This window comes from Polistes dominula, unplaced genomic scaffold, assembly GCF_049000335.1.
Source record: "Polistes dominula isolate Pdom_NZ unplaced genomic scaffold, Pdom_raw_medaka contig_19, whole genome shotgun sequence".
In the NCBI taxonomy this organism is placed as follows: domain Eukaryota; kingdom Metazoa; phylum Arthropoda; class Insecta; order Hymenoptera; family Vespidae; genus Polistes; species Polistes dominula.
The window spans coordinates 2,174,588-2,195,278 of NW_028301058.1; the positions used below are offsets into that span (position 1 = coordinate 2,174,588).

Genomic DNA, 20,691 nt, shown 5'->3' on the forward strand with positions numbered 1-20,691 from the left:
TTTTTGGTGAAATTTTTAATATATCAACAATGCACAATTTTCTCTGTAACCCACATTCATTGCTGGCTTTGATTACAAATGTGTATTTAAGTGTGTTATTTTTGTTTTTGTTTTTTTTTCTTTTAAAAATCAATTTTATGAAACATTGAAAATTTGAAGACTAAAAAAAAAAAAAAAGGTATAAATATATTTATTACTAATTTTCTTATTTCATTATTGTCTTTTCTTAGCCGCTTTCACTGCCTTTGGTTTTGGTTTTTCTCCACCAGATAAAAATGACGTTATTACTTCTGACATTTCAGGCATGTTATAAATTGTTAAATTATTTAGTTGTTCCATATCCTAAAAATAGATAAAAAAAATAGATTATATTCATACGAAGCTTAACATATTAACCTTTGCTTACCACACTTGGTCCGAAAGGACCCAGACCTTTTTTGCAACTTGAGTCATTTTTCTCAATTGTACTCAACTTTGGTAATTTTTTTAAAACATATTTAAATTTAATTTAAAGCTATAAAACCTGTATAGTCTTTTTAAATAAGTATTAAAGAAGTATCAAAAAAATGTTGAAGTAAATCTATGCAATAGTTTCTTTTTTATAATGATTTTCCTTGCCCGGGTCCTTTGGTCCCGGGTGTGGTAAGCGTGTTACTCCAGGAAGGGTGGTAAGCAAAGGTTAATCATGTTATATAGGAATCTACTGTACACAATTTTATAATTCGTGTTTAACAAACCTTTCTAGTTTCTGGATCATTTATAATTTTTGGTATAATCATAACTAGAACCAATGGTAAGATCATCATCAAAACCTAAAACAAATATAGTTAATAGGTAAAAAAATTATAATGTTACATTAAACATAAATCTAATCAGAATGTTATTGACAATTACCATTGGATTAAATAAGAAATCTGTTACTCTCCATTGCTCCCTAACTTGGAAATAACGGAACGGAGAAAGTGGTCTCATTTTTAATGGATATGGTACTTGAATGATTTGCGAAGTTTGAATTAAATTAACTTTACGTGCCCTGAATTTTCCTTTGGAATTAATTTCTACTCTGACAGGCTCATAAAAGTAATTAGGATTGACAACTTCTACTATATATGAACCTGATGGCACGTTAGAAATGACAAATGTTCCATCTTCCCTGAAAAAATGTATTGCATTATTAAATGAATTAATTAAGATTGCAAATTTACATGGACAACATTAAATGTAAAATGTAAATATTTAATTATTAATTTTATATTTTATATAAATACATTATTATTATTTACCTTAAAAATCCATAATGTTCACCGCCGTTAGCCATAACATGAGTCATTAACTGCCAACCACTTGAAGCAGTGTTTTCCCATGGGAATACTTTCCCTTCGATGACATAAAGATCGGTTGATTGATCCTCATCATGTTCTGCATTAATATGATCGCTAATTAAATTAATAATTATAAAAATAACTGAAACTAATTTCAACGAAGAATTCATGTTTCTTCTTTTATGTCTACTGAAGTTTGTTACTGTTTTATCAGCTGATCTCAGTATTACCAATCAAATTTCTAGTAATTTTAATATTTCCTATAACTTCAAGCAACAGTTGATATAATTCAAAATATTCTATAATATTTTTTACAGATAAATTAATTTTTTAATGCTTTTGGGTTACAATCACGTAATAGTTGAAATAATTGTTTGATTTCAATAAAACCATAGAGATATTACAGATAGAGTAGATAAACCATAGGCGGTTGTGTAAGTGGAAATGTCTCTGTATGAATATAGTAGCAAAACACGAAAGGTTGATGTTGTCTCTCTCTAACTCATGCGGTATCGGCGCATACGCATTAGACTATAACGTATGTATACGATACCAGCTACCTTACCTCTATTAGCAGACTAATGCGCATGTACCGCTCAGCGCAAGTTAGAGAGAGACAACATCAACCTCTCATGTTCTATCTCTTTTTATTTCACTGACAGGTTTTATGCTGGCTTGCTGCACTATGTATAGTATCTTTATGTATAAAACACACAATTTCATTTAATATTAGTTCTTGACTCTACTACTAGCTGGCGCTTTTGTCGCAATGGTAATTTTAAAATCAAACGGTTGAGAACCCTTATTGAAACCAACTTCAAGCCAAACGGCATTTATATTCTACTTCACGTTATTCCCTTAAGTTTACTTGTTAATTTATATTTAATTAAAGTTTTAAAAGTTTTTCAGAACATTTTTTGTGCAAAAAGTGTAGAAGAAATTTTATAAAAATGGAAGACAAACTCAGACAAATGGAAGATGAAATGAGCAGGTAATAAAAATGAGAAAGACATACATCATTTAACTTAACCTCAGATCATTTTCAAAGATATGTGTGTGAAACTTTTTCATTTGATTTTGTAAATGAAAATATTTAATAAATCAAAATCCATAGGTTTGAAGCTGAAATTGGTGGACAGTTGGTTACTCCAATGGTTAGACCTGTAATAGGAGCCAATACATATAATCAGGTAGCTCGTCAATTAGAACAACATGAACTTCCAACACCGGTTGTTGCAGCAGCTGCAGCAACGTTAGCATTTCCACCGATGATAGGTTTTCCTCCACCACCTCCACCGCCACCACCACCTCCACCACCGCCAATGTTAATACCACAACAAGTTGCTAGACAAGGTAAATATATTAAACATTGTTAAATATATGCAAATTTCTTTGTTCATAGAGATGATTCTATTTAACATTAACTTCTTCTATTTACAGGTACGGTTCCTATCACAACATATTCTTCACCTGCACAGATAAGTAATCCGTATTTACCAAATATGGTGGATCCGTGTTTAAGTGCAACTCCAAAAACTTACGAATCTACGTCTGCACCCATGATTCATCCAGAAATTATTGAACAGATTATCAATACAAAGATACCAGAAGATGAAGGTAAAAAGAAACCAAAGGTTAAAGGAGTCAGTACGGCGGCAGAATTGGCCATTAGTCAAGGAAAGGCTAGTTCCATTATGGCAAACGCTAGTGCCGAGGAAAGTCATCCTAAAGGTAAAGGAAAAAAAATAAAAAAATTATCAGGATGGCTGGTGGACAAACTTGGGAAGATCCTTCTTTATTAGAATGGGACGAAGGTAGGTGTTTGAAATATTTATTAACAAAAAAAAAAAAAAAACATGTGTGTGCAATCATTTCTAATTTTTGTCGTTTGTTTTTTTTTTTTTTAATTATATTTAGATGACTTCAGAATATTTTGTGGTGATTTGGGAAATGATGTTACTGATGAAATGCTTGTAAGGGTATTTGGCAAATATCCTAGTTTTCAAAAAGCAAAAGTAGTTAGAGACAAACGAACAAACAAGACTAAAGGTTTTGGATTTGTGTCTTTTAAAGATCCACAAGATTTTATCAAAGCTATGAAAGAAATGAATGGTGAGTACAACCAAAAATGATTTTATTTTAATCGAGGAATATCTTATAATGTTATCTTTTATTTGAATTCTACGATATATGAGGTTTGGAAAAATGTATTACATCTCTTTAAATCATTCTAACGTATTTATCTACAAAGAATTAGGTGTAACATAAATTAAATCGACTATTAGCAATTATTCTCAGCTATAACGATTATCTATATATATATATATGTTATATATATTTATATCTATAAATATATTTATGATATAGAATTAGAATGAAATCGGCACAATGTTTTCTAAATATAAAGCGATCGCAGAATGATTTTAAAATGTAATGAGATCATAGTCTTGTTCTTCAGAATTATCTATTAAATCGTCAAGAGAGTCTATGTCGTCTATTTTCCAAGTGATCCCCATCCGTATGATATAAAGAGCTGAGGTATTATCGGATATTGTCGTCTCGATTGCACAGATGGTCCATTTCTAGAAACGACTCGATAATTGGGTTGTACTAAAGGCACTGTAGGATTTTCAATAGTTTTTCCAACATCTTGTTGATGACTCGTTCCTACAATTTACAAAACAATATATTCAAATATGTCACAATAGTCTTTTATACTTCAATATCTTACCCGTTGCGGTGTTGCTACCATGATTGAGCCTAGATCCATGTGGTGTCATGTAAAGAACAGAAAATGGCATACCACCCGCACCCCAACCATGTGACAACAATGAATCCTTTTTAATCATTTTATTTGAGACTCGTTTAACCGGTAATAATGGCCGAGATTCGTTCTCCAAAATAGGAGCACTGTCTTTCCATGATTGTAATACTGAGTCAGTTCCTGCATTTGTAATCTGTCGTCTAGTTGGTAATCTGAAAATGTCATAGAGTAGTTATTTCATTGGCATAGGAAAGATCGTGCGTGGGTATATCAGGCTGTCATTATAATCAAATATATGCGCTCTTGAATACATTCACACATTGCATTTGTGCAATTACTTAAGACCGTCTATCAGTTGAAACATTTTTATTGACCTGTTTTGTAAATTCCATATCGATTTCGTGATACCAACCGAATTAAAAATAATTCGTTACGTACTCGCTGAAAAGTGGTGTGTTCTTATTTTTTTTTTCTTTTTTTTTTTGTTCAAATCAAAGATTTTACGAGATTGTTATCGATGCAACTGTTATTGTTGTTGTTGTTGTTGTTGTTTTAGAACACAGTCAAATTATTTTACTTTCAGTTCATTTATTATCGAAGCAATTTATTTCGAAACATCTCGGGGAGATTTTACTTTAATGAATCATGTTTTTAATTTAAACATTTGTTAAAATACCTTGTCTCTGATATATCCTCGGGAATAATGATCGCATCGCTAGAAACTGGTTCAAGTGGTAACACTTCCAAGCATCGTAGATTTGTCGCGCAATCAGTTGTGATAACAGGTGTCAAATTGTCTCCTTTTTCCCAATCAATTTTTGGGTTTGATAAGGGTGCACCATAAATCGTTAGCAACCGAAATATATTCAGTCCTAAGATAAGAAAGATATCCTCTATTGTTCTCATTATCTCGTTGTTCGTTTCTCGTTTTGGAAAATCGTTAAGAATATTTAGTTGTTAATCAGAAAAATCAGTGCTTAAAACTTTCCTCGGTTATGTCTCTCTGCAATAATTAAAAAATTTTGCGTGATTTCATTTCGTCAAATAAAAATACGCTGAACAATTAATTAATTAAATGATTAAAAAATATCTGTCAACGATGAAGATAAATGTTGTTTACGTTTTCATGATATTTCAGTAATGAGCATTCTATTTATAAGAAATTCTTTCTAATTTTAGTAAGTTTATATTCGTGTGTTTCTCAATCACAGAGTAAACAAACGCATGAATTTACGATATAAAAAAAAAAAAAGAATAAGAAAAAGAAAAAAAGGGATACAATTTTTGATTATGCGAATACGTGGAGTTATTATACGTTTGTCGATAAATTATACGAACGCGAATTATACGATGGAACTTTTATACGATCACGCATCGCGTAACTCAATCATCAGTCCTAATCGATTTATATGATTTACATTTTATTTTCCATATTTGATGCTTGAATTTCCACGAAAGAAGAAATATCTCGATGCAATTTGTAATACTCGGAATGAAACTAGGATATTTTGTTATCCCTACGGCAATATAAAATCCATTTAAATGATTAGAATTTTTTAAATAATTCATATCGATTTATATGAACGAGATTATTGAAGTTTCCAGTTTCTTGGATTACAGGAAGAACACTTAGAAGAAAAAAATAGAATAAATGAAATTATTAGAAAGTGATAAAAGAGAAGAAAAAGAAGAAGATGAAGAAAAAAGAAAAGAAAAAGATCAAACAAATTTGTTGGACCTATTAAGGGATGAATTTTTGAAAACCAATTTAACAAAGAGAGTAAATTTTGTTCATGTTGGTTTCCTTTAAGAGGTTTTAATAATTAAAAAAAAAACGTTAGTGTATAAATTTTAATATACGAAAAAGAGTTGAAAAATCATTTGAGCTGCAACGAAAAGATATAAGAATGATAAAAGAGAAGAAGAAGAAGAAGAAACAAATTTGTTGGGCCTATTAGGGGATGAATTTTTGAAAACCAATTTAACAAAAGGACTAAACTATGTCCCCATAGAATAATTTTAACATAAACATACATGTTGGTTTCTTTAAAAGGTTTTAATGATAAACAAAATGTTAGTATATAAATTTGAATATACAAGAATGAGTTAAAAAGTCATTTGAGTCGCAACGAAAAAATATGTCATTTTATTCTTCAAATAAAAGTGAGCTCACATAACTTGTCAACCCATCCACGTATAATAGCAGTATTCTTGAAAAAGTGGTTTTAATAATGAATCAAAAAAAAAGTAAATAAAGTAATAATAATCGTACCTTTGGAAACAGAGTACCGGTCGGTTGGTCGTTCGTTCGATCGTCTTAGGTAAAAGTAATAATTCTCAAGAACAAATTCTTTTTACTCGTCGTTAATTAGTCGAACTCGTTTCGTTTCCGTCCCGTGGGATAATTCAGTCATCCCAGAGATACCGATGATATCGTGTCAGGGTAACTTCGACGGAATGCATCGCGACGTCGAGCGTCCTGTGGTACTCATTCAACAACCCCTACCCTTCGGATATCGCCTTCGTACCTCCCACCCTATCAACTTCTAGCCAATCACATTGAAGTGTTGCCCGTTTGCCGCCGTTTTCTCTCTTCTGATATTTTTTCATTTTTTCGATTTGATTTCTTTTCCTTTTTGTCTCTCATTTTGTCAAGTTTCGAAAGAGGCAACACAACTACAACGAACGACGTGTATCCTCCACTTCATCTTCTTGTTTGCGGCCATCGAATGAATCAGATCATCTCTATCTCTCCCATGCTTTGCCACTCGCAACACGAAATAAACTTGCGGATGTCCGTAGAAATCTTTATTAACCGTCATGGAACTTATTGCGACGCGATATCTTATTCTCTAGGATCTCATTTACTCTACTTAAGAGTTCAATGACGTACGAATATATATTCCTAGCTTCTTCTTCTGTCAACAAGAATGTCTAACATTTTTTTTCGAATTATTAATTTCCTTGTTTTTTTTTTTTTTCATACAAATTGTCATTCCTCGGTTAAATTCAAATCAATTCAATAATTATTTAATGATCGTTCAATAAATCGTTCATTTTTCAAATAACAACAAATAATATCTGTTTATATTCTTTGATAACAATTGTTCACGCAAAATATATTAACATTTTCTCTCTCTCTCTCTCTCTCTCTCTCTTTCTCTTTCTCTTTTGCAAACTAAACTAAGTCTAAGTTCATCAAAAACTTTTATTATTGTTACGTGTCAACTATATTTCGTAATAATCTCGATTCGAACAGGAACAATAAATAAACTTTGGATTCGTTGTAAAAACACAGAGAGAGAAAGAGAGAAAGAGAGAGAGAGAAAGGGAGAGATCGTTCTAGGGAACTTTCTTTCGATATATATATATCATCGTGGGCGTATGAAAAAATAAAAAATAGAAGAAAAAAAATAACGAAAAAAAAAAAAAAAAAAAAACTGAAGTCACGTATTTCTAGTATCCTATGCTAAGTGGTACATTCCGATATTAGTCAGACGCAACAAGTAGTTCGAGTGATCGTACGATCGGACGGTTTCGCACACACACAGAGAGAGAGAGAGAGAGACAGAGACAGAGAGATCCTTTTATAATTTATTTCTTCTAAATTTATCTTCGATTGTTGTAATTTTAATATTATAAATATCTACGTGAAAAGATCATCATCATTCGTAAGATTTTTAAAATGAATTTTTAATCGTAAGTGAAATTTAATTAAAATTATTTACAATTAATTAAAATTACAATCGAATGTATTTTAAAATAGAAAGAAGATATTGTTCTCTTTCTTTCTCTCATTGTGTGTGTGTGTGTTTCTTTCGCTATTTTTCTTTTTTTCTCTTTTTCATCGGGAGTCTATTTTTCCGAGCAAAGAATATAAACAATTCGAGTAACATGATTTATTTTAAAACGACGATGTGTTGTCTCTCGCACCTATTACCAAGATCTTTAAGAAGGAAGAAATACTGATGCCACACGTTGGCACGTATGAATCTTTGAATGTTTGTAACATTCGTTGCCGTTGACAGAAGTTTTCATATAATAAACTGAGGGGGGTGAGGAATGTAACAGCCCAGATTATTCTTGGAATTCGAAGAAGAATTTAGAAAGGAATTTGAAATTGCGTGGGCGACGTAAGATTTCTCGAATGTAAAATATAGAAAACATATTTGATTATTTCGTACAACGAATCAAAAAAAGAAAGAAAGTATAAGAAAGTAAGAAAGAAAGTAAGAAAATAAAAAGACACGCGAACAAGAAAAAAAAATAATCCACAATTTCTTTTCAAATTATCGTCGTTCGTGTATCAAAAGGATCGTTTAAATTATGCTAATACATTTGTTCAATTCAATCATCAAAATATCCCGTTTTCCGGTAATATCGTTCAATATTAAACGTTTAACGTGTACTTTTATCTACTATTTATCGATCCACAACCACAGGAAGTATTATAAAATATAAACGCGACACGAGATATCGTCGTCTTCTTTATCATCGCCATTATTATCACGATAGATTATTATAGATTTGATATTAAAAAATATCGAATATTGTCAATGTGTGTCATCGATTAGAAGAAAAACAGACAATCCTAGAAGTAGACAAATGTTCAATGTTTTTTTCTTCTTCAATGATGATGATCGAATATTGCCAATGTGTGTCATCGATTAGAAGAAAAACAGACAATCCTAGAAGTAGACAAATGTTCAATGTTTTTTCTTCTTCAATGATGATGATGATGATTAGTTTTCGAAATAATCAATTGGAGTTAAGATACTTTCTTATTTACGAATATCTGAACTAATTACTTTCTAACCCTCCTTGTTTCTCTCTTTCTCTCTCTCTCTCTCTCTATTTTCTTTACCCTTTTATCGGCTGACACCAAACAAGGAAAGGACACGTTTCATGGGTCTGTCGTTTTTAAGCAGTCCTTTTCACGATTAAATTAATTACATCTTCCTTACTTAATGGAATACGTGACCATGGGTCACATCATACCCTGACCTATTTACATCTCATATTGGTTACCTCATTGGTAAGCGATTTTTAATGAATACTTTTAACACTTTTCTCTCATTCTCCATCATTTGTATTTTTTAACCTTAGATTATCATAAACATATATATATATATATATAATACCATATGCCATAAACATATAATATCCAATATATGTATTATTTTATGATATATAGTTATTATATTATGTATATACCCCATATAATCCCAAAACATATAATAAAGAATATATAAATACATTTAAAAAAAAAATAAAATATATAATATACATAAAAATAAAAAAATATAAGACCATAAACATATAATATATAATTATATAATAAACAATATATAAATCAGATCGAGATACAGAAATGATGAATTTTGAATGGATATTTGAAATGCGTTTGAGGTACCAACGTGGAATGAATTTGTTTTATAGTCCTGGGTGAAACCTTGCGCATCATTGATTACAACAATTTACACACACATCTCTGATCTGTGTTCTCGATCTTGTATTTATTTTCTTTCTTTTTTTTTCTAATAATTAAATGAAGATCTTGTAAAAAGTTAGTTAAAAAAGAAAGTATTTGTTTGTTTGATTATTTTATGATAAGGGAGAAAAGTTAACACGAATTTGTCATTGTTCATTTCTTAGTGAACTGTTGTAGGTGTCGTAAAACTCTTATCTTGTTATTTTTTGTTTGTTCTAAAACGAAAGACAAATATAGAAGGGGTGAGAGAGAGAGAGAGAGAAAAGTATGGGTGTGTTAAATTGAGGGAATTCTCATTGATGACTCTGCGAAGCTGTGTATTTTCGGATCTCGAGACTTTTTTTTAACCAAGTTGCGTTGGCATCGCACAAATTCTTTTTCACGCAGACCCGTTGTCGTCATATCTCGTGTCCCTTTTTTCCTTCTTCTTCTTCTTCTTTCTTCTTTCTTCTTTCTTCTTGTTCTTGAACCCTCCTCTAATCTGAACAACCAGATCATCCTCTTCGGGTCAGCCGAGTTCGTAGTATCAAGTTCAGAAGGTTGAATTTAATTAACGAACTTTTCTATTTAACAAATGTTTCAACAACCTTCTTACATTTTCTTCTTTTCTTACGAAATATTGTTCGATTAAATTATTTGTTATTAACGTTAGAACGAAAATATGAGACTTGTTTTTAACTTAAATCAAAATTATTGATTTCAGGAAAGATTTTTATCTAAAAAAAAAAAAAAATATCACATCGTACTTTTATATTCGAAACACGTATTATTAATTTTGTCTTTTTCTATTACATTGGTATGTGGTCAATTTAACAAATATTCTTTTTCTTCTTTAGATTTTTATAAAAAAAAAAAATAAAAATAATAATAAAAAAAAAAAAATGTACAATGATGTGCTTGTACGTGTTTTATCGAGTAAGAGAGAGTAGTTTCGAATCAATCAATTCTTTTTCCACCTTCCTCCATTGTAAATTGTTAAAAAAAAAAAAAAAAAAAAAAAAAGGAAATAAATAAAATTCTTTTCAAGGTAAATTTGTATATAAAAGAATATCAAGGATGTCGTAGAATATATGATCAAAATTGCTATATAAAAGTAGAAAATATGTCGCAGTAAATGGATGCTTCAGAAATATTCTCCTTTAGACATGCAGATACGTGTGGGGGACGTTTATAAAAGACTTTTTTACAATATAAAATTTCTATTGAAATATATAATTGAGAATGAAAGATGAAAATATGAAATAGATACGTCGTAGTTATCACCTGTTGCTGCTAGAATGTTTTCTTTTTCTCTCTTTCTCTCTCTTTCTCTCTCTTCTTAAGTGACATAGTTTATTTGTTCTTTTCAAGAATGTTTACAGATAAAATTTTATTCAAACAAAAACATATATTAAATTTTGATTTCACCATTATATTCTCTGTGTTTCATTCTATTCATTCTCTTTGATCGTGCAAAATTTCAAAAGTTTATTGCATTTAATTAATTTTATTATACTTTTATAGATAAATAATATCACATTATTAAATTCTTCATTTAATAATATACAATTGTACGAAATAATATCATTTCAACTTTATTGATATTATTAACATTTCAATGATTTATTTATTAACATTATTTTTATCTAACTATTATCTCTCGTTTATTTTATTAATTGTAGATATATTTACACAAAGTATTATTATACTAGTATACTAAGTATAGTAATACTAATACTAATAAATAAAACTTAACTAAGTAATAGTATACTAGTATACTAAGTACAGTAATACTAATACTAATAAATAAAACTTAACTAAGTGATAGTATAGTAGTATACTAAGTACTAGTATACTAAGTATAGTAATACTAATACTACTAAATAAAACTTAACTAAGTAATAGTATACTAGTATACTAAGTACAGTAATACTAATACTACTAAATAAAACTTAACTAAGTGATAGTATAGTAGTATACTAAGTACTAGTATACTAAGTATAGTAATACTAATACTAACAAATAAAACTTAACTAAGTAATAGTATACTAGTATACTAAGTACTAGTATTACAAGTTTCGTGTTTCGCGTTTTGGGTTAAGCGTACTCCAACCTTTTTTATTAATATCATTAATTATATTATTATATCATCATATTGATATAAATCATATATTATATATCATTATATATATATATCAATGCCGTGTTGTAGGAGGATTGCCGCAAATTGTAAATCGTGTAATTGCGAAACCATGTTAGGAGAAGCCGTGTTGTTGGAGGGATATATGTATATGTATATATATGCGGAATGCGGTGCGGTGCGAACTACGAGTCAAAGACCGAGAATAGGAAAAAGTGTATAGCTATATTCTGTCTCATTCTCTCGCAGGTTTAATCCGATATGTTTGTCTCTTTTTCTCTTCTTATTTAGTATCTTGATCGTTTCATAGACGCCCGCTGCTCTGTTACACCGCCGCCTACCGCTCCGTTACATCGCCGCCTACCGCTCCGTTACATTTTTTCAAATCACACCCATTTTAAAGAAGTTTTCACTTAAATTATATTATTTAACACATAATTAGTTGTTAATTATGATAATAACATGTTTAATCATATCCTTTTCTATTTAAGGACGATACGTGGGATCTCGGCCAATAAAATTACGAAAAAGTTCATGGAAGCAACGAAATTTGGAAACTGTACGAAAAAAGGAAAAAGAGAAGCAAGCTTTGATTGGTTTGTTAACCGGTCGGTGACGTATTGAGGAGAGTACAATTGTGAGAATTTTTCTGTGTTATTAAAAGAATATACTAAGAAAATTGAAAGAATGAATTTATTGTACAACTATGTTTATAATATCTTATTATTGTTAGTGTCTGTATAAAAAAAAAAAAAAAAGAAAAAAGAATAAGAAGAAAATAATCAAACAAAAAATATACCCTTAAATATACGTCAAATTCGTGTTTATCTTTTGATACCTTGTTTTGTATGATTTTATTTGATAAAAATTAAGAAATAAGATTAATTTATTAGCGAGTAATTAAAACAAAAAAATAAAAATAAAAGCTCATAAGAGAGAAAAATATCAGAGATCAAACAAGTAAAACCTGTAGATGCTAATTAAATTTAAAAAGAAATATTTTGTACCCACGCAAAATAGAACGTGAAGAAAAAGTATTTCTTCTTAACTATTATTTTATTTGATTTTTATATTTTTATATCATTCTAATATATGTTATTCTATTTATAAAAGCAATGAGAGCACCTTTCATGCTATTACATTGACAATGATGACGTAAAGGCGTCATTACATTAATCTAGTATATTTTATTGCAAAAAAAAACAAATTAGAATCGTTTATGTAAGTTTCGATAATTATAATATAATAGTTTGTTTTTGTGTTAGTAAAAAATGACAGAACCTCTGCTGACTCCCGGCGAATACGGAGAAGTTGAAGAAAATCCTCTCGGCGTAATTAATTTTTTATTATTTTAATGGAATTCAACAAGAAATATATATACACGATTTATCTTTGAATGTTAATTCGTTAATAGAAAATTCGTAGAAAATGTATTTGTAATTTTAGTTGTACGAAGGGGAGAGAAATGAGCAAGGTAGTCGACACGGTTTCGGTAAAACTTTGTTACCCAATGGAGACATGTACGTTGGTCAATATTGCGAAGGACTAAGAAATGGCAAAGGTATCTATGTATTCAAGAATGGTGCTCGATACGACGGAGAATGGAGACAGGGACTTAAATACGGCCAAGGGATTTTTTGGTACCCCGATGGAACGCGATACGAAGGTACGGAAGAATGTACGAAAATAGGATCCGATTCAGATTCAAAGAAGCCACTTGACGTGGGTCGACACTCAACACGTGTATCCACACAATTATTTTTGTTTCGTACCTTAGAAATTCGAAGAAATATTTTTCCAAATCATCAACGAACGTACGTTACGTATACACACAAACACACATGTGCACGTATACTTACACGATATGCGTGTAACTTTATTATTTCTTCTACATAAGTGGTACAATAATATTTGATTAATTGGAAGAAAATAGAAAGAAAGAAAGAAAGAAAGAAAGTAGTTCGACTAGATATCAAACTTTTATTCATCGTTGCTAAATATAATACGATATTATATTACGAGCCGACCATTGACACTTCCTCCTCCTCCTCCTGAGAGATCCGAGACATAATAGAATGAAGGTGTTTTTTTTTTTTTTTATTTCTAATAACAAGTTAGAAGATATTCCAAGGAAAAAAACAGTCTGTTGATATCTCGATTACGTAAATCTGTAATTATAGTGTCTGATATTTTTATAAATATTACGTAGGATGATAGATCAAAACGTAGAAGGAGGGGTGGTAAGAAAGAAAGAAAGAAAGAAAGGAAGAAGAAAATGAATGATAAAAACCTTTCTAAAAGAATGTCGTTAAAAACAGGCGAATGGAAGCGTGATACTAAGTATGGATTTGGTGTATATTTCTACGAGAATAACGACGTTTACGAAGGTTCCTGGAAAAAGAATCTTCGTCATGGTTTGGGAACGTATCTCTACGCCGCAACTGGGACTAAATTTATGGGTACTTGGATAAAAGATCGCATGCAAGGACCCGGTCAAATTGTATACCCACGTCATCGATATCATGGATTTTGGGAATTAAATTTGGTAACTCACGTAAATCGAATTGACAAAGAAATGGTCATTTTTCTTATTCTAATATTATACCTTCTGCTATATATCTTAGCCATTAGGACGCGGTTGTTTTACCTTTGAAAACGCGTGCATGCAACATGGACATTACGTACATCTACGAGATCCTGATTATGAGGAAACTAAGGAAGAAATAAAAGATTTTGATACTGTAAGTCATTTTTAAATATTCTCAAACATTAATCCATAAAAAAATATGCATATTTGATAAGGCTACGGAAGCAGATACAAAGACAGAAGAAGAAACGATCGTAGATAAACCTGCAGAAGGAATACCTCTTGATGAACAACAACCCGTTCCATTGAAAAAGGGTATTCTACCTGTATGGCGTGCACGTTGCATAACTCCATATAATCCTAATTTATTACCACCTGAAGCTGTACCTTTGCAGGAAGAGGTATTTTATTCTAAAAAATCATAATTATTAGGTCGAGTTATAAATAACTTCCATTTTTTATGAGACAAAGAGTGGCTTTACTGACCCTTTTATGAGTTTTTTTTGCACTCTTTGCAATTGTTCAACGTATCTATTGGATTTTGTTCCAATATTACCTTGAAAAGGTTCATCAAGGTCGGAAATACGTCCTACACTCGGTTCATCTTTTAAGATCGTATCTCCAGAACGGAATTTTACAAACCAATTTCTGTCTACCCTATCAGTTATCAGTTGCCACTTTAGTGTTATTGCTTTGTTTCAATTCTTAAAGCATTACATGTCGAATATGCACTTTTTACTATCCTGCATAAAAAAGTTAACAGAAGACTAACTGAATCCTCATCTATATAGTGATATCAAAAATCCGTTTGTTTCAGTAACTTAGAGTACGTAAATACGAAAAATAGATTCTACATAGCCGCATTGGAAGTTACTTATGACTCGACCTAATATATTCTTTTTTTTTTTTTTATAAATCATTCAAATATTATTTTAAAAAATACGAAAATATATTACGGATACTTTTCGATGTCTGAAAATGGAGAAAGCGGAAGTAAAGTAGTACTGTAAACGGTCGTCTGAAACTTATTCGATTGTTCTCATATTAACGAGAATTTCCGGCTTTCTATTTTCGTCCTTTTTGCCAGACAATTCAACTCGGATGTTCATTAATAGAATCACGATATCCGGGTCGAGTGTTCCGTTCGATCATCATTTCGATTTGTTTTAAGTTGTCGTTGATTACATTCGATGTATATCCGGTACATTTCTAAGATTTCAAATCTGTGTTTCCTTCTTTCTTTCCATCCTTGTTTCAAATTTATTCATTCCTTCTTATCTTCCAGGTATCGTTGCAGTCTTTAACAGATAAGTGTCTCGATGACGAGCCTTGGATGGAACCGGAAGAATATTTAAAGTATCATTTACACGATTACGAAGATTACGAAAATGCAGAACATTTTTCCCCAAGGCCACCATCCGATTTCATTACTCACCTAGAAGATACATAAAATATACGTTTGCTCTTTCAAATTATTTCTCATTTGCTTATTTTATTTGAAATGTTTCAGACAAGTTATTGAATACTGAGTACATAATATTTAAAAAAAAAAAATTGAGTATAACAACGGTCATTTTCTTTTCTTTTTTTACTTGTTATATTATGCTTATCATATTTTATTAAATTTATTATACGTAGGTTGGAACTTAAATAGTGGCAACCTATTTATTCACAACCGATACAAAAGAAGAGTTACATGTTTACACCTGTTACTGTCCTTCAAAGTAGTCACCAGCGTTGTGTAGAACCCGTTGCCAGCGATTTGGAAGGTGTAGTATACCGTTAGCAGAGCCTGTTCTGTTGATGGTGCGAATGGAGTGGTCTACTGCCTGTCGAATCCCTGGAACAGTTCTGAAGCGAATGCCACGATGGGTTCCGCATGAATTGACGGAAATGCAGAAATGGATGCGTTACAAAGCTGCTCAGACGCACTTGGAGCGCTATGAGCTCCAAAGAGAGGCTTTCTTATTACGCCGTATCGTAACACGGGATGAGACATGGCAGTAGACAGCTCCATTCGCACCATCAACAGAACAAACTCTGCTGACGGTATTTTACGCCTTCCACATCGCTGGTGACTACTTTGAAGGACAGTAACAGGTGCAAACATGTAACTCTTTTGTATCGGTTGTGAATAAATAGGTTGCCACTATTTAAGTTCCAACCTACGTATTAACCCTTTCGTTATTAGCTATCAGTATGGAGTTACACTTTGTAATGACGCATACCATAACGAAAGAGTTAATATTAACGTAATATAACATAGTAGTAGCATAATATAATAAGTTATTAGATTATAATAAATCTATTTAGAAATATTTACAATACATATTAATGTAACTTAATATATTTAAGTGCATTTGATTTATTAAATATTTATCTCTATAGTAATTAACAAACATTTCTAGAAATTATAAGATTTTAATGATTACAAATATAACACAATAAAAAAAAGACTTAATGAACTTTGAGATTGCAAATAATACATTACAAAAGTAAGAACATTTATCGTTTCATGTTGAAGAGATAATACAAATGGGAAATTTTAAGCCGTTTATTTAGAAAATTGTAATAAGAAATGTACGTAAGTGCATAGACAATAATGCACATAATATGATTGAGGAATTGTTTTTTTTTTTTTTTACAGATACACACTGCTTTTGCATTAAATATGTGTTTTACTAGGATAATTAATATAGTATAATGTTATTTAATTAGCGATAAATGCAATACGAGTAATATACTCATTTATAATAAACGTGCATTAAAATCACATTTTATATATATATATATGTATATATATGTACAAATCTATTATTGAACTTGTTTCAACATCAAGTTTTTTTATACCGACAATATACTTGATTTTATATTGAAAAGCACAAGCTTGCTCTCAACATTCATAAATGCAGCATAATGCAAGCGCGTGTTAGTCAATCGATATACAGTAATGAGATTATTATAGACACACACACATACACACATTTGTAGAAAAGTTAATTTGATAACTTACTTAATAGGAAGACAAAGTAGCTAAAAATGTATGAAAGTGGAAAAAAATGTTACAACATTATGTTTATAATACATTATTCTTAAATTAATATTCCTCCACTGTATATCAAATGTTTATACCAATTGAATATACTGTACTTATTTTCAAAATATTATGGTCTTGAATAACTACAGCCTTTATAATGATTGTGTCGTATAACTCGAAATATCGAAAGAAAAAAGGTATTTTAATATTACAATATAATATTTTCAAAAATTGGAAATCTTCAAGCGCATGATACAGAGATTATACAATAAAGATAACTGTATAAGATCAGATTTTATCATATTAACAATGAAGGCCTACTGGAGGTGATTAAAGGCTTAAAAGGACGAATAAGAGGGCAAAATAATGTTAAGTTAACGCGAAATATCGCAGTCTTGTTTACCATAAGTAATAAATACTCTTTTCACATCTAAGTGAAAGAGATGATCTTTGATCATTTACAATTATTTTATGATGGGTTTAAGAACAGCTATTATTTTTGTTGTTACAAAAGTTATAACAGTGTTGTTATTCATAAGATATTTTTAATACTAATTAAAAAAAAAAACGTTTATTCGAGAGATGAGAGATCGAATTTTTAAAGTCAAAGCATATATGCGACGTAATGCCAAATTGTAAATATCAATTTTACGTACACACAAATACGAATTGCATTCGACATTTGTTTTTTCTTGTATTCAATACTGCAGTAACAAAATAGTTTTCTCCTACGACCTTGCTTTCTCTTGGCACAAGATTAAGATCCGTGTTTATCACGAAATATCCACAGCCTAAAGTGATTAAAGCATCCTTTTTTTTTTCTTTTCTCAGATAAAAGTCATTCAGCCACTGACAAATTAGGAATGAGTACTTCTTTTACATCATTATCGATTAAAGTTTTGTAAACCGATTACAAATTAGAAAGAATGAGTATTATTTTTAATGATTATAAATAAATGTATCAATAAGTATGAAAAATTTGTTCATAACCAACCTTAAGTTCATAAGTATGAGACATATAAGTGTTTTAGTGGTATTTCTAACACGCAAATAATCTGTGCATAAATTGTCGTTTAAGTATCTCAGGTACATAAACGTGGACGAATTTTTTGTGCCCCAATATCGAGTGACTCACGTCATAAATGCCTTTTTTCTCATTTCTTTTTTTGCTCCCAAAAAGCCAAAATATTTAACAATGGTTCTTTTTTTTTCTTATTTCAAATGACTTCAATTGTCTTTTACATGAAATTAGGTAGTGGCCTTTGAAACGCAATACTAGCTATTGTAAAAATGCAATAACCTGCTATATAAATACCAAAACATATATAAATAGAGTTTATCAACCAAAATGCAAATAAATATAAAGTTTTGTTACAATATAACGCCTTGGATGAGTCATAATTTGGTTCGTATGCCTGGTACACCCATGTAGTACCTGACAAATAGTACAAGAAATAACGATAATATAAACTTGTCAAAATTGACTTAATATATTGGACAATTAAACATTATGATAAATTTATTTACCAATTATAAGCCAGGCAAGCATGAAGCAATTAATAACTGTTTGCGTTGTTGATTGCCTAATCCTTTCTTCATCTCTTTGTTCTCGTCGTCTCACATATGCAGATAAATGTAATAATTGTTTAAATATGCCAATTATTCCACCTACTAATAAATAAACAGGTATGTATTCACCCTGCGGACACTTGTATAGATACATCCCTCCAATAATAACCATGGATATTGGAACTGCAATTGTCATAACAAATATAATAGTGAATCCAACTGAAACAAAATGAAAAACACACATATATATATATATATTATATGATATAAAGAAATTAATTTTAAACGTATTGTTATTTAAAATAATATAATTAATCACGTACTTGTACAAATGAGTAGAATGATAATATTTTTGATGAAATCAAATATACCTTTGGAGACTTTTCGTACCTCTCTTATTCGACCAAACAAAGAATCATATGAAGGAGGAGGAGGTACTGAAAGAAAAGTACTTTTATTGTTTAAACATTTCAATGAAATATTTTGTAATATTAACATTTAATTGTACTTACCATAGTTATTTATGGCTTCCTGATAAGAAGGTGGCGCACCACAGTCTCTGGGTATCGTACAAGGATGTTCAAGAGGTACATTAATGTTATATGATGGAGGTGGAGTACAGGAAGTAGTGGTTACATGAACAGATGCACCAGCACCTTCTCTAACATCCATTGTTGCTGTATTATGATTCATTGGACTCAACGGCATTTCTATCTTAATATTTGACACGTGATTTCAGCACAATACTTTGCATTTAATAATACTTGACAATGCAATTGTACCAAAGATTAATAATAACAAATGCTTGTATAATAACCTAAAAACAAAGACATTTTAAATATTAATATTTATAGTTAACTTTGTACATTAAATCTTTATCAAACTTTATACATTATGCATAATATATGTATCTTATACTATATGTACTTTATACATTATGCATAATATATGTATCATAGTTAAAAAACAAAATTAACCTAAAAACGTATATGTAATATATTGGACTTAAACGTCATAAAATTAATAATACAAATTTGATTGACAATGAATATTACAAGAATAACATTAAAATCGTATAAATGAATAATTCAATAATTGAAAAGAATACAAATTTATAACAATTGAAGTAAGAGAAGTAATTTACGATTTAAAATAATGTGAATGTTTGTTTGACTTTTTTTTGTACTTACGTAGAATTGTTATTTTTGAACAGAGTAACGTAGAAAGATGAAAGTAATACAAATCAAAATTTGAGTAAAACTATAAAAGGCACGAACAAGAGCACTCTATTAATAATACAATTTAATACTAATTTATAAAAGAAATGAATTTTAAGAGATGGCCCTTTAAGTCGTCACACCCCCGCTGTCAAACTGGGCAAAACAATCAATCACATCTCAAACTTTAACTTTGATTCAATTAACTTCATCCAATTGTTTCACTTTATAAACGTTATAAATAAATTCTTTATTTCTTTCTTTTTCCTTTTAATTAATCAGCACGAAATGATTATTATCCGACGATAACATTTACTCATGCGCCATGATGAACCATGTGCAGTACACCAATCGAACTTGAAGCATAACTTCGACCAATCGATATTATCGATAAAGGATATAGATACTTTAAAAATATCGATAACAATCTTATCTCGAAAGATTACAAATGTAATAGAACAAGAGCTCGTGTGAATAGTCCAGTCAAATTAGGAAAAAATCTCGAAATTGGAAATACCAAGCTATAAACTTGTATAAACTTTTATTTTGACATTTTAAATGTTATCTCAAAACCTACATATTATA

At 30.1% G+C, this 20,691-nt stretch overlaps 5 protein-coding genes across 6 annotated transcripts; 2 read left to right on the plus strand and 3 right to left on the minus strand.

Moving 5' to 3' along the window:
• Nucleotides 1-95: 95 nt before the first annotated feature.
• Nucleotides 96-1,525, minus strand: EMC7 (ER membrane protein complex subunit 7). The gene is made up of 4 exons (XM_015319915.2): nt 1,284-1,525; nt 895-1,153; nt 738-812; nt 96-342 (listed from the first exon to the last, which is right to left on the minus strand). Exons 1-4 carry the CDS (start codon nt 1,490-1,492, stop codon nt 214-216), a joined length of 672 nt encoding a protein of 223 aa, XP_015175401.1. The 5' UTR covers nt 1,493-1,525; the 3' UTR covers nt 96-213.
• Nucleotides 1,526-2,136: 611 nt separating this feature from the next.
• LOC107065861 (uncharacterized) lies at nt 2,137-12,314 on the plus strand. Its single transcript, XM_089175878.1, is given in 6 exon segments — nt 2,137-2,313; nt 2,437-2,675; nt 2,763-3,059; nt 3,062-3,136; nt 3,240-3,434; nt 12,188-12,314. Coding segments are annotated over 6 exon segments (972 nt in total). The 5' UTR covers nt 2,137-2,272; the 3' UTR covers nt 12,313-12,314.
• LOC107065862 (uncharacterized) lies at nt 3,440-7,194 on the minus strand. Its single transcript, XM_015319917.2, has 4 exons — nt 6,359-7,194; nt 4,763-5,089; nt 4,054-4,298; nt 3,440-3,989 (listed from the first exon to the last, which is right to left on the minus strand). The coding sequence occupies exons 2-4, from the start codon at nt 4,990-4,992 to the stop codon at nt 3,817-3,819; spliced, it is 648 nt and encodes a 215-aa protein (XP_015175403.1). The 5' UTR covers nt 4,993-5,089; nt 6,359-7,194; the 3' UTR covers nt 3,440-3,816.
• A 5-nt stretch (nt 12,315-12,319) lies between the features above and the next one.
• LOC107065781 (radial spoke head 1 homolog) lies at nt 12,320-16,570 on the plus strand. The gene is made up of 6 exons (XM_015319763.2): nt 12,320-13,027; nt 13,143-13,362; nt 14,015-14,241; nt 14,321-14,437; nt 14,499-14,684; nt 15,569-16,570. Exons 1-6 carry the CDS (start codon nt 12,968-12,970, stop codon nt 15,731-15,733), a joined length of 975 nt encoding a protein of 324 aa, XP_015175249.2. The 5' UTR covers nt 12,320-12,967; the 3' UTR covers nt 15,734-16,570.
• Nucleotides 16,571-16,821: 251 nt separating this feature from the next.
• Nucleotides 16,822-20,461, minus strand: LOC107065854 (uncharacterized). 2 transcript variants are annotated; one of them, XM_015319907.2, is made up of 5 exons: nt 20,080-20,461; nt 19,402-19,706; nt 19,261-19,326; nt 18,848-19,108; nt 16,822-18,755 (listed from the first exon to the last, which is right to left on the minus strand). In XM_015319907.2, exons 2-5 carry the CDS (start codon nt 19,595-19,597, stop codon nt 18,559-18,561), a joined length of 720 nt encoding a protein of 239 aa, XP_015175393.1. In that variant the 5' UTR covers nt 19,598-19,706; nt 20,080-20,461; the 3' UTR covers nt 16,822-18,558. The 2 variants fall into 2 exon arrangements, with proteins under 2 accessions (XP_015175393.1, XP_015175391.1); XM_015319905.2 differs by having other exon boundaries at nt 19,213-19,326; nt 20,080-20,459.
• Between the last annotated feature and the right edge of the window lie 230 nt (nt 20,462-20,691).